Source organism: Strix aluco, chromosome 2, assembly GCF_031877795.1.
Source record: "Strix aluco isolate bStrAlu1 chromosome 2, bStrAlu1.hap1, whole genome shotgun sequence".
Taxonomy (NCBI): Eukaryota; Metazoa; Chordata; class Aves; order Strigiformes; family Strigidae; genus Strix; species Strix aluco.
In genome coordinates, this window is record NC_133932.1 from 57956721 (window position 1) to 57970718 (window position 13998).

At 36.7% G+C, this 13998-nt stretch overlaps 1 protein-coding gene across 2 annotated transcripts; it reads right to left on the bottom strand.

Moving 5' to 3' along the window:
* Positions 1-458: 458 nt before the first annotated feature.
* LOC141919397 (uncharacterized) lies at positions 459-13782 on the bottom strand. Of its 2 annotated transcripts, none has more exons than XM_074814888.1 (4): positions 13669-13782; positions 10067-10414; positions 8708-8811; positions 459-5262 (listed from the first exon to the last, which is right to left on the bottom strand). In XM_074814888.1, exons 1-4 carry the CDS (start codon positions 13718-13720, stop codon positions 5083-5085), a joined length of 684 nt encoding a protein of 227 aa, XP_074670989.1. In that variant the 5' UTR covers positions 13721-13782; the 3' UTR covers positions 459-5082. The 2 variants fall into 2 exon arrangements, with proteins under 2 accessions (XP_074670989.1, XP_074670990.1); XM_074814889.1 differs by having other exon boundaries at positions 8602-8811.
* Between the last annotated feature and the right edge of the window lie 216 nt (positions 13783-13998).

The window sequence follows — 13998 nt, forward strand, 5'->3', positions numbered from 1 at the left end:
CCAGAGCACCATGGAAGTACCCCAAAGGGCCCTGGAACTCTGTCTTTAACTGTTAGTATTCTACATAATTAATGAAGTTATAGATAACCTGCTCCTGGTTTTCTCTCTCCCACCCCTGTTCGTGTGTAGCTACATGTACGTGTTCTGTCAGACAGCAGAAAGCTTGGTTGAGTCAGTTTCCTTAACTTAGCCTGGCAACCACAGCTCAACTTTTGCCATAAGAAACAGCGAATGTGAGAGCTCATTCCATTGGGAGAAACTAGTGCTCACCCCTGGGAACTCAAGCCAGATCTAGGGTGCTGTGAAACTGGGACCAAGACTCTGGAAACCACCCTGATATTCACTGGGAGCCTTGTGGGATGAAGGGGACAACAGAAGAGAGGTGTTCTTGGTAAGCTCTGTTGCAAGGAGGCTACTGCTGCATTGTTAATGAATTGCTGATACTGGTAATTTCATTCCGAAGTACAGTTGTGTGCAGTTGCAGTATGGGAGCCTCCCAACAGTTAGCTTCTTGGGTGCATTGAAACTTGAGCTACAGTTTTAAGTTCATACCCTGATCTACTTGGACCAGGTAACATCCAACTGTGGCTTTTTCTGTTTTGTTGGTTTTTGTTTTTTACACTGTTCATTCTAGTCTAATGTAGCTTTATAATTTGTGATATTGTAATGAAATCATTATTATCTCCTTGAGACCTTGAACATGTGCACGTAGCTTGCTGCAGGTGTTTGAAAAGGAAATGCTGCAGCTAGAGGCTTTTGGTATAGACATGCCTTCTAAAAAGGCAGGATAGACCAAGTCTTCAGTTAAAACTTCAGTCTCTTTGCATGCTGAGGCAAAGAGGACAGCTTCATCTCTTTTTAGACCCGTTGAGGAGAATCACTTCAGTTGTTGAAACAAAAGAATCTTTGAACTCATTCCTGCCTGAAAATTGGATAGTAGCTGGTATGTTGCATTCAATTAATGCTTGCACTCTTGAATTTCATAATTTTTCATTTTTCAGAAGTGGAAATAATTTATATCTGAATGTGTTAATGTCCTGTCTGGGATATTCTGAAGTAATTCTGCCTCTTCTAACAGCTCTTGTTTTCCTAAAAAGACACTGAACTCTGCTCTGACCTTCAACCTTTGGTCACGTTTTTGAGTGAAGACTGGAAATGAAGATCACCGTAAGTATGCAACAATTATTTTACTGGCTAATACAACTAGTAATTGGCTGGGACTACTAGGCTAAGCAGTAATGCTCATCATCCAGGTGAAGGTATTCTATGAATGACTGATGCCTAGATTGGTGCTTTATTCCTTCAAGATCAGTTCTTTGCATGAACTTCAATACCCATGCTTTCTCCTATCTCATTCTTCATATAAACATCAATTTCCATCCTTTTTCCCATCCCTTTTCCCTTCTCTAGATCCAGGAACTGTATGTCATGCTCTACACTATATACACTTTTCTGGGGTTCAAAAATTCTAAGTGTTATCAGACCAGTTTTCTACACTCTATCTGTACACAGTCCATCTTGAAATCTGTAATTACTGTTAAAAACCTTTCTGAGCATATATTGAATAATCCTTAATACCAGATGAAATAATTGAAAGTTACTGTTTCAGTTACTGTTTTCCTTTAGCTTGTCTATGTGTTTCCTGTCAGAGTATATATTCAGGATATTTGAAGGTAAACTTGAGTCCTACTAAAATTAGCAGGAGTTCTGTCTCCAGTTCCTAGAGGGCTAAGACTCAGTCCTTCATATATTAGATCACAAATTTGAGGTTCTTTTTTTGAGTCATTTGGAATTGAAGATACACACATGGTCCAGAGGGACCTGGTCAGGCTGAAGAATTGGGCTGAAGAGAATCTCATCGAGTTCAACAAAGGGACATGCAAAGTCCTGCATCTACTTTGCACAGAAGGACCTGCAGGTACTGGGGACAACAAACAGACCATGAGCCAGCACCATGCCTTCATGGCAAAGAAGGCCAACAGCATCCTGGTCTGCATTAGGCAGAGCATTGCCAGCAGTTCAAAGATGGTGACCCTTCCTCTTTACTCCGCAGTGGCTAGACCACATCTGGAGTGCTGGGTCCAGTTCTGTGTACCCCAGTATGAGAAAGATATGGACTTGCTGAAGTGAGTCCACTGCAGGCCCACAGAGATGATTAAGGACTGGAGCGTTTGACATATGAGAGGCTGAGGGAGCTATGTATCCTGGAGAAGAGAAGGCTCAGATGGATCTTATCAAATTGTATAAATACCTGGTGGTTGGGTGGGAAGGAATGAAGAAGACACAACCAGGCTCTTTTCAGTGGTCCCCAGTGACAGGACCGGAGGCAATGGGCACAATCTGAAACATCAGGAAACGCTTTACTGTGAGACTGACTGAGCACTGGGACAGGTTGCTCAGAGAGGTTGTGGAGTCTTCCTCCTTGCAGATATTCAAAAGCCATCTAGACATGGTCCTGTGCAACCAGCTCGATCTTACCCTGCTTGAGTTGGGGGGGTAGAATACATGATCTCCAGAGGTCTCCTTTAACCAATGGTTCTGTGATTCTTTGCCTTACTGCAAGATCAGCATTTCATATAAATATTAACATTCTTAACAATGTGCACTTTTTTAAAAAGAAGTATAAATGGAAAAATTGATATTTCATATGTCTAATATTAGGAATTGTTTGTGTTCTAAACTTATTCTGAATTCGGCCCTGATATTTCATTCTGTGCTAAGCTGTCATAAAAATCCATGACCTTGTTGACTGCAACATAACAAATAGTGCCTTTTCACTATCCTTGTGCTGTTGGTGTTAGATGATGGAACATACTGCTTATTACTTGTTTTCAGTCCCTCAGAACTTTCTGAATATTTAACCTTTCAGACAAAGTTTATGTCCAACTTCTTTGGAAACACTATGTAGAAAATAGGTTAGCTGCTCTGAGAAGCATGTGAAAAAGTGCAGAAATCACCTTGGCCTTCATTTGAAGGGCCATTGATCTGAAGTAGAGGCAGTGTTATAAGGTGGAAAGAAAGCAGCCCCATTTGAGTACATGAGTTATCTGAATGAGATGCTTTTTAAATGCACCGTCTAGTTATGTCTGCTAGATTAGGTATGAATCCTTGTCATTTTTGCCAAAATGCCAGCGCTGGAAGGTTTTACTGAATGCGTTGACCTCTTTGTGCTTCTGGTACTTGAAAGTGACTTTGGTTCAGTGACTGCTGCCTTCAGTTCCCTTCACAAAACTGCATCTTTGGCTCAGATGGACATCACACCTTGCATTTTAAAGGATGCAATGGCTGTTTCTGTCCTCTAAAGCTCCATGTTAAATGTATAAACATTCCCTGTCTTTAACATCTTAATATTTAACTTAATTTATTATTTCAACTTTAAAATGAAGAGTTAAACATACATTATATGGAGCAAGGATTTTTTTTTTTTTTTAAAGAATCTTAAAATAGGAAATTTGAAGTGTTTCCAAAGAGATAGTTTCACTGGAAAAGAAATTAATTACATCGACAATTAGCATTTGATTTACTGACTCTGGAAACCTAAATATGTATGACTGCAGATGCAGTCAGTTCCCAGATAAGGTAGAGGAGGAGGGAAAACCATTGTTTAATTCCCACTGTCCAAATAAAATAAATCAGGAAAAAAAAGAGGATTCTTCATGATTGTTTTCCCCTTCTTCAAATGCTCAAGCACAGTCTATCTGTCCCTCTGAAAATCACATTTCACTTTTTTCTAAGTGTATTGGCTAGCACTTTCACCAAAAGGAATCAAATGCTCAGATCAATTTCTTAAATGAAAATTATTTGGCATCTTTACTGACAGAATAAGGAAATAGTTTAGAAACAGAAGCTAGTGATGAAGTTGAAGCTGAATCCAGCTAGCATTGGGTATCTGCTTCTTAATGTCCAGCCCTGAGTGTCAGCTATATGACTGGCTGTCCCCTTCTGAGTGAACAGTTTACTCACTTTTTGTAACTACTGCACAATTAATGTATAAGGCTGTAACCTCTGTTATTTTATTCTATGAACTTTTTCTTTTCACATAATATATTTTCAGTGGTAAGCAAATTTGAGACACAATATTTAGCTTGTAATATTTGACTGGGGAAAAAAAAAGAAAAAAATTCAACAATTTAAATACTTTATCAAAGTATTAATTTCCTACAACTCACACATACATAACTATACCAAGGCAGCTCTTCCTTAAATACTTAATTACTATGCAAATTATGATAAGCTCTTTCTGTGCAGCTTAGTTCTATTGTTGTTATTTACATAGATTCCACAAGAATTCTAAGCACTTTAAAACAAGTTTAACAGACATTTTTTGAATCCAAATAGTTTATATTACAATCTTAGATATGGCACATAAGCAGTAAGGATAAGCCCTGTAGCAGTAAACTTGTATCTATGTAGCCTATCTACATGTCAAGATGATTTCAGCAATTAATGTTTCTTCAGAAAAAAAAACAGTTACAGCTTTTTAAAACAGATTAAGTATTTTCATTCTATTGAGAGATGCATGTACCCAATATGCATTACATGAGTGGCATAGCTAAGAGTGGAAGAAGTTGCAGGGATTTGTAAGCGTGGGGGCTGTGCAAGGAGTTAGAAATAAGATCAGAGTGTGCACTGGGAAGCACATGAGGAATTACCCTCTGACAAGCTCTTCTTTAAACTTGTCATTACAGTGGACAGATACTGCATTACAGAATTGCATTTGTAAAGCAAAGAAGCTCTTTAACTTGGGTAAAAACAAAATTTCAACTGTGTCCTTGTGTCTGAAGTAGAAAAAACCCCAAATGTATGGTCAGATATGTTGGCATCAAAAAGAGGTTTGAATACCTTTAGCTTTTAAAGTATTTTGATGATAGTTAATATACTAAAGCTCATTTCATTTGTAGCTGCATGGAGTGGTAACTTCCTTAGTTTGAAATAAATACATAAACAGATGATAAAACCTGAACAAAAAATATTCCAAGTTAATGAAGTGATTTGTGTGTATGTTTCTTTTCTAAATTGATAGAAGTAGCACACATCACACATGCTCTTATCTTACAGTTACAAATGCACGCACCTCCTTTTTCATATCATTTTCCTTCCAATGTCACTGAAAGTTCGTATTAGCGACATATCTTCATATTCTTGATTAAACCCATTATTAACTGGTTTGGATGGCCGGTCATAAATCCATTCACTTGGCAGGGTAGCACTGCTATCTGTGTTTCTTGACTCATTCTTGCACTTTTTACAGCACTGGTGAATCTGTTGTAATATTCCACAAAATATATTGTTAAGCAGTAAAAACGTTTCCATCAGATACCCTATCTTTTCAGTGAAGATATTAATAACTTTACTGTGATAGCAACCCAGTGTTTATTCTGAATTGTTTCTAAAGTTGTTATGCAGAGCACAGTCAAAATAAAACATGGGAATATTAATTTTAACTATACCTTCATGAATTGACAGATTATTCACTATTATTATTAATAAATGTTAGTAGTATGTTAGCTAAAATACTAACACCTAAATATTTATTGGTTTATAGCTTATCTGGTTCTAACTTAATAAGTGGAATATGGTCAGATGTGGACAATTATGTTACAGTAGACAATTATGGTATGTTTTGTTTTAAAATAGAAGTAAGAACTATTATTAAGCAATGTTAAATTATTTCAGTGAATTAGCTTCTAATATGCTGAATTCTAAGGTTGCTTCATGTTGTACTCGTGAAATAGGCAGAAACTGACTGTATACCAGTGATTTAATTTAATACTTCTCCAATTCCCAATGCTATATTTGAAGGTGCATGTATGCTGTTACTTTAGAAAAAAGTAGAGCACGGGAGTGGGGGTAGAGACATTTTCATTCATTCTTTATTCTTATGTAGCATAAACAATTTTTTGGGGAGAGTGGATAAGATGGATGTAGTCTTTTGGGGATAATCCCTAAGTGACAGCTGTGATAGCTTCTCCATAAAATAGACACACTTGTCACACAGGTGTTATTGGAATAGTGCAGTGCTGTGCCCTAGTCTGGATTTGGAAGCACAGGAAAAGTTTGTCAGAAGTAAGAAGCAAGGGAACGGCTGAGAGGACTTTAGACTCAGAAAAGGTAGGTCAGACCTCTTCTTGAGGTTAACAGCTCTGTACCAAAACTCCTTGAAGGACTTAACCAGTTACAACATACTGTGTTTAAGAAGTGGCCTATGAGGGCCAAAGGACCTTCGAGTCTTCTAGTCCCTCTTCCATTAGTTTACACTCTGATTTTGAAAAAATGTACATTTTCATGATGGGAAACATTTGTCATTTAGTAAAGAAATGACCTTTAAGAAGTTATGAACTCCTTATTTTTTTAAATTTCAGTGTCAGTCTTTAGTTTGTGCGATGGGTTGACCCTGGCCAGCAGCCAAGCACTCATGTAGCTGCTCACTCGCTCACTCCTCCCTCACCAGCAGGACAGGGGTGAGAATAGGAAGAACAAAAGAAAAAACAGTCATAGGTCAAGATACATCTATTTAATAGGTGAAGGTAAGAGGGGAAAAAAAAAAAGCCGCCCAACAAAAGCAAGTGATGCAGAGGAAATCACTCACCGCCTCCATCCAGCGGACCAGTGCCCAGCCAATCTCTGAGCAATGGTCACCTTGGAAGCAAAAAACCCCTTTGATCATCTTCTCCTATCCCAGCTTTTATTGCCGACCATATGGTATGGGATATTCCTTTGGTCAGTTGGGGTGAGCTGTCCCAGCTGCGTCCCCTCCCAGCCTCTTACCCACACTCAGCCTTCTTGCTGGGCGGCAGAGTGAGAAAAAGAGAAAGCCTTGATGCTCTTCAGGCACCATTCAGCCAAAACATTGGCGTGTTATCACTTTTTTAACCACAAATCTGAAACAAGGCACCATAAGGGTTGCTATGAAGAAAGTTAAACTCCATCCCACCCAGACCCAGTAGAGTTTGCTACTGCTTGCTAATTGTGTTCACAGTGACTCATTTTAGGAGAGTCTAGGTTAGCTCACTTTGTATATTCAGATGTGAAATGGCTTCTGGAAGGCTTCTGCTGCTATTGTATTTTAGCAAGGTTTGACTGTTTACCATGTCTCTCTCTAGCACAAGTTTACTGTCTCCCTAAATACACATACCTTGTCTCCTAATGTCTGAACTCTGTGACCGTTTCTGGTTTTGATGTGGCTTTGAGGTAACAGTACTTAACAACTGGTTGTTAAAGAAAACAAAACCCAAACTTTACTTGACCTAGAAGGGCAGTTGGATACCACAAATGTCTTTGTAGGCCTTGTAATTTATGTCACTGCTACTGAGTCTTATATAATAATGAAGTTCTTGGTTGTGTGGCGGTATCAGCAGGGAGGGAGCTGTTGCCACCATGCCAGGTTCAGTGACACTTAAGTAGCACCTTTAAAATACAGAAGCTGAGAAAGAGGACAATGTGAAGGAAATTCTGCCTTTCAATCAGGATTTGGATACCTGAAAGATCCTTCTTTCTGAACTTAAAATAGCCACCATTTTAAAACCACACTGAGTCCTCAAGAGCTAAGTTTTCTTCCTCTAAGCCTGTTAAGTTTGGTACCGATTCCCTCTTGGTCCAATCTGACTGCATTTGTTAACTTTTGAGGGACTCTACAATATTGGTTTTGAGGAGAGATGTTAGTGAAGCACAAAAAATTTTTTAGGTCTCCTATAAATGATAATCTTTGAACTACATTTGCAAGTAAGGACCTTGTAAATCTAAGTAGAGCATGTTGTACTGTTGAGGGTTAGACACGAGTGTAGCACCGTGCATTGCCTTCAAAGACTGTGATGCTCTTTTGCATCAAGTTATAGCATAGCTCAGATTTCTTCAGCTCATTTTTATTTCCTTCCAAATGGTTTCATTTACATAAAGGATATTCCCAAGTAGTATCAAAGTAGAGCTATTCGTTAATAGCTGGCTTCTTAGGTTTTGGTTCCATAAAAAATAATTGATTAAAATGATTATGAAGTTTTTCCTGATGTGCGAAACAGCCACAACTAGGAAACAGGGAAGAATTTTTAAAATATCATGGGAAACATAGGAAATCACCCTGGCCTTAGACCATTTTGTATCCAAAAAAAATGTTTTCTCCTTCTTTTGCAAAATATTTTCAAATTTTCAAGTTGCCAGGGTGCTGCACTGCTGGCCAGGTAAATGTCAGGCAGTGGTCTGTAGCAACTAGTTGGTAGGAGTGGGAATAAAACTCTGGCATAACTGGTTGGTTGGCTGGAACGTGAGTAGGACAGAAGATGAGCAGACACTGATGAGTTTCCAGGGGATTTTATGAAATTAGGAGCTGGAGCTCTGAAACACATAGGGAGCAGAATGTGTTTCAAACTGCTAATAATTTAGGTGATTTTTTTCTCCTTTTCTTTTGTTTCCAGGTAGAAGTAACAAGGTCAGCCAGCAACAAAGAAAATAGCTACCTGACAAGCTCAGAAAAAAAACCAGATATAATTTCTCTATATGTCACAGCTTGCTTTTTTTTTTTTTTTAGGGCTGTGCCCTGAAAACATTCACAGAGAGGGGGTTATAACTCTAATGCTTTAGTTAAGAGAAAACAAAGTGACTTTTTACTTTGCCACAGGTGCATATTCAGGATAATCTGTTTATCATTTCTTTCCATCAGAAGATGCCATCCATCTTTAGGTTTGTAGCATTTATTTCCAAAGTTATTACTTACACCAAAAGCTATGATAACTGTGGTGACAAAGATGGTGTATCCAAGAAGAAGGAACCAACCCCACCAGGTCTTATCTGATCTTACACAGTCTTTGCATTTGAAATCTGAAACAAAGAGAAAGAAAATTAAGTATTTGAAAAAGAAAAAAAAAGTTGTTTTTCTGATATATTTAATTTGAAAGATTAGTGAGGATTGATCAGGCAGCACAGTTCTCTTTATCACATTTTCTTTCGTTGTTTTTTCAGGCTAAAAGTTTAAGCTTCTCATAAGAGAACTGTTGTCTTCTTTTTACTTCAGACATGAGATTTTTGAACCTGTTGTAAGCTACTTATGAAACAAATAATAAACAAAATTCTCAGTTTGCTAGAAGTGGCATATCTGAAAACATCTTTGTTATGCAGCACACACATAGGTAATGATGTAAAAGCCAACCTAAAAGACTAAATAATCTTCCTAAGTGTCAGACAACTTTTTCTTCTTTTTTTTTTAAACTAAACCAAACATATGCTTATGGTGCAATAGTCAAAGACATTTCATTGGCCACTGTGTTTTTTTAGGGACTCAGAAGAATGGCATTGGAAAATTGTTAAACATAATGCGAAATCTAGAATTAGACACTTTTAGCATTTAGCATTTGCTAGTCAGATTTGTCTGGAAAGTCCACATGAAGAAAACTTGACTCATCTGAAATAATGTATCTTGGTCACTGAGGTCACATCCCTAGCAGGATTACAGAAATTGAGTTCATAATTTGAGGATAGGGGAAGAGTTATAAGGTGTTGAAAATGATTTTAAATCCCACATATTTCTACTTTACGCTTTCTAAAATCCCTCACACTGCTGTGTGAATTTACTGTTCATTTTTCAGTAACTGGAAGAGAAAGCACAAAATGCATATTTCTAAACAGACCATTGGTTTATAAAGAGTGAAGAAAATTATAATGAAAGATTGTTGGGGATTTTTTTGTTTGTTTGTTGTTATGGTATGAAGTAAAGATCCAACAAATGTTTGTGGAGAATATTAAGAAAATAATTATATATATATAAATTAGTGCTATATATGTAAATGTGTAAAATATTTAGAACACATAAAATACAGAATCAAAGTTTTACTGCATGGTGAACTGGTTTAGATGCAAAGAAACGTCTTTGTCCCTGAGAAGTCTGTCTGTCCAGCTGTATAAATAATTCAAACAAAAGGCGTGTCTTCCTCCCCTACTCATACAACTGTAGACTGCTTTTTCCCACCTTTCTTCCAGCAGAGGTGAGTGTTGGGAGAGAAGGCAGTAAGGCTGAATGGAAATTTAATTCACCTTGTGCACATCATGTCTGTTTCTGCCACACCCAAACGCTCCTTACCGTGCACGGTCAGCTTGGTGCCATTTCCACGTTTGCCCTGGATTTTCTGTGTTAACGTCACATCACAGAAATAGGAGTTACTGGCGTTCTGGTCGACGTTGCTCAGTTTTAAGATGGAGAATCCCCTGAGGGTGTCCTTTGTAATGTGTACCTGAGGCCTGCCCATGCCGGAGCTTGACTGGAGGCTCTGCTGGTTGCGGCAGTCAGGGCCTTTCCTCCAGTACACCACTGGCTCCTCATTCTCCTCGCTGGGGTACTCAAATACACACAGCATCCACACCGTGGAGTTAAGGAGCACACTGGCATCTTCAGGGTATTGCATGACCAAAAGCTCTGGCCCGCTGCTGGCTGTGAGGTGTAAATAAAGGACACTCAAGTAAACAGAGGTATGTGCTCTTAGGAGGTTGTCTTGGCCAGCTGAATACATTTGAGCGTAGCTGATATCTGAACGTAAAGAGAGCCACAGCTATAGACACATATAATGAAAGGTGCACTTGAGTGAGGCAAAACAAGTGTTTAGCTACTGCCTTCTGAGAAACCAATGCTGCAGTCAGCACTCAAAACAGTTAGAAAGACAGTCATTAACTTTGCGTAAAGATCATGTATCAAATAAATTACATGTAGGGTTTAAGAACTGCAAGCCCAGGAGGTGACAAAGTAGGAGTTGCAAACAGAGCGGAGGACTAGATTAAATGTGCATACAGTTCCTATTATTCTTAAACTTCTGGGATGCCTTCACAACAAAGCTTTGCTGTGGAAAATTTCAGACAATACTTTCAACTTGTGAAAAGTTCTAGAAAATATACACTTACTTTTACAAACTTACAATGTTGTTCTGCAAGTGTCTGCACATGATCTAAATATATTTCCTATAGTTTCTGGCTCAAATTTTATTGTCTCTGTAAAAGTTTGTCAGATACATTATGTACACAATTAATAATGACTTGATAGTTATTGATCATATTAAAGTTTGTATGAAAATGAAGGATGACACTAAAATTCATTTTGGCAACAATTTACTGAAAAATCTCTGGAAATACCTTTATATTGAACAGTGTGCAAAACTGAAATGCTTTTTTCACAATTGCTGTATATGTGCATATAATATTTTTAATGAAGGAATTTTACCAGGAAATACATATTGTCAATAGCACAGATAAATTTACAGTATGAAATAGTTATGTCATTATTAAACTAATGAAAAGATACGACATATTTCCACGCTGTGAATTTGAAGGAGATCTGGGCAAAAATGGCAGTTAACAATTGTTCTAGTGGTCAATATCACAAAAAAAGCCAGGATTATATTAAAATGGGATTAGACCAAAGCAAACTAAAGGTCATTATTGCATTCATTAAAAGTAATGCTCCATTAATTTTATCCTATCATTTCAGTACATCATTATTTAAATATTTGCATTCCCTTTGTTATGGACAGGAATACTGGAACACAAGGAAACAATTACAGCTAAATACAGTGGTAATGAATACTTTAGGAAAAAAGAAATTCTATGCTTGTATTAAACTAAATGTAAGGATTATTCAAGTTTACTCAGACTCACTGCTTGGAATATTTTCCATGCAATCTCAAAACAATCTTCAATTTCCATAATTTTTCATCTTTGGTAGTTCCTGACATCACATTCCAGAGTCTTTGGGTATAATTTTGATTTTTCAGGTAAAGCCCTCTATGGATACTACGTGCACATAAACTAAATGTATACAGTTAACGCAGAACAATGATGAGTCCATAGATGATGGATATTTTGAGAGAAAATTCTTGCACATATACAGGCAGCAATGAAAAAAATGACTGGGAGCATGTCTGAAGTAAATCTATTACTATGCTTTGACCAGCTAAAAGGAAGAAAAAAAAAAAAAAAAGGCAAAAAAAGGGCCATGAACAAGACAATACACCTGAAGAAACAAATTTGATATTAACTGCAGAGGATCCAGACGGCTAAACTGATAACACATTTAGATATTCCCTCTTCAGAGGCAATTGCTAACCAGTCTAAAAGTTGGCAGGCTGCAAAGTCTGCATTTCCTCCCTCACCACAGGCATGATGGCATAAGCCAAATCCTGGAGGTCACTGAAATGCTCTTAGTCAATCCTCAACTGGCAAATAGTTTAAAGGGTTTTTCCAGGCAGCATAGTGATGAACTCTTACAATTTCTTCTGAATAACAGAACGATCCCCTACTTGACATGCCTTTCAGGTCACACCTCATTCTTTTTAGCATGTTACATGACTAAACTTTAGCTGCATTTGAGTTTTGAATTTTTAACTAATAAACCACGTGAGATTATTCTACTTTAAACTCCATTATTTACACTTTAAATATCCACATTTAAACACCTACACTTAACCATAGTCTCCCTTTGTAGTTCATAAACAGAAATAGTAACTCAAAGGCAAGATTAATTTCATCCCACAATAAAGGTTTAAGCAGATAAAATGTTGTTTGGTTTTTCTGTTTTTAACTATAAAAACACCTATTTCTCACATAGAGTAATGACTTCAGATAAAGACATTAAAATTTCTGTGAAATTACTCTTTTCTATCTGAGGACATAAAACTAGATTTCCATCACAAATGTTCTTGTATTTATGGAATTGCTTTCAAATGAAATGGAGTTTTTCTTTTAAGTTTTACATCTGCATTTTCATATGGAGTATAAAAAATTAGAAAGTCATTACTAAGAACAAACAAAACATGCTTTTAAAAATATCAGAACAAATCAATAAGATGTTTAAAAACAGCTGGTTATACTCCTATTTTTCTATAGGCATTCCTTTTAGACTTTTGGTCATTTGAACATATATACTAAGAAAGGTATGTTCAGAAATGACCGGGCTGTACTTGAAAAAGATTCATGAAAGCTAACATTAAACATATTTTGAAATGGAAATAATCCAGAGGGGTTTCTGGGACACAGCTTTCATTTGGGTGAAAAATAATATCTTAAAAATATTATCACATTGATAGCAATATTTCACTACCCACAGAACACCAGTCTCACCTCAGCCAATGAAGGAGAGTTAGCTGACTTTGTGAAGAGAAACAGATAACAAATATCTGAAATATCTTTTGTATTTCCATCATGCTATACATTTTTTTAAAAAAATTAGTCTTTAATAACTTTTATGGGTTTTTTTAAGTCTGTTGCTGTAAGTGTATACATACACTTTTAAAAGTACTGCAAGACCTAGTTTTATAAAAATCCTTAAATAAATTTATTGTTGTCCAGTTGACCTATATATAAAAGTACCAGTATATATTCTTTACATGCAAAAATGAACCCATTTTTTTCTCCTTTTTCATTCAGATGTAATTTTAATTTTGTGTCAGGCAGATGTAATTTTAATTTCTATCTACTCTTTTAAGTACTTTTGTACTTTTTTCCCATTTTTGTTTTCCTTCATAAAACAGCAGTTTGAAGACTTACAAAGTAAAACTGAGCAACTGACACTTTAATCCTTGATTAAAGATTAGCACTGCCTTCCTTGATCAGTTAGGATTTAGAGAATTCTAGGGTAAAATAAATAATTAAAAAACCAAACCAAAACAAAAAAACCCAAATAAAAAACTCCCTACTTACCTGCAAAGTGAGCAAAGTAAGGTATCATAATTAATATACCAAGCCGCATCATTTTTTTTGGGATTGCTAATGTAGAGGTTTTAAGACCTCAGTCAAGACTACTGATACCACAGCTTTCAGCAAATAGTTGAAAAGTAAATTAAAGCTCTCCTAAAAACATGTTTTTAACCTTGTTTCTAAGGGGAGGTTCTTGTGGTTTCATTCACTGTAACTATTTCCCTTTCTACCATCACATCCTGGACATTGCAACATATTAGCTTCTAATACCATAGTTTCAAATTGAACTCCACTGGGACTATTTTTTCATTCTGAGCATTTTCTTCAGATGAC

Bases quoted from the DNA above. Each gene is read 5' to 3' on its own strand.
- LOC141919397 (XM_074814888.1), bottom strand. From the start codon at position 13,720: ATGATGCGGCTTGGTATATTAATTATGATACCTTACTTTGCTCACTTT. The intron at 10,415-13,668 runs GTAAGTAGGGAG...TACACCTCACAG, and splicing joins TTACTTTGCTCACTTTGCAG to CCAGCAGCGGGCCAGAGCTT. The intron at 8,812-10,066 runs GTAAGGAGCGTT...TCTTTGTTTCAG, and splicing joins CACCAAGCTGACCGTGCACG to ATTTCAAATGCAAAGACTGT.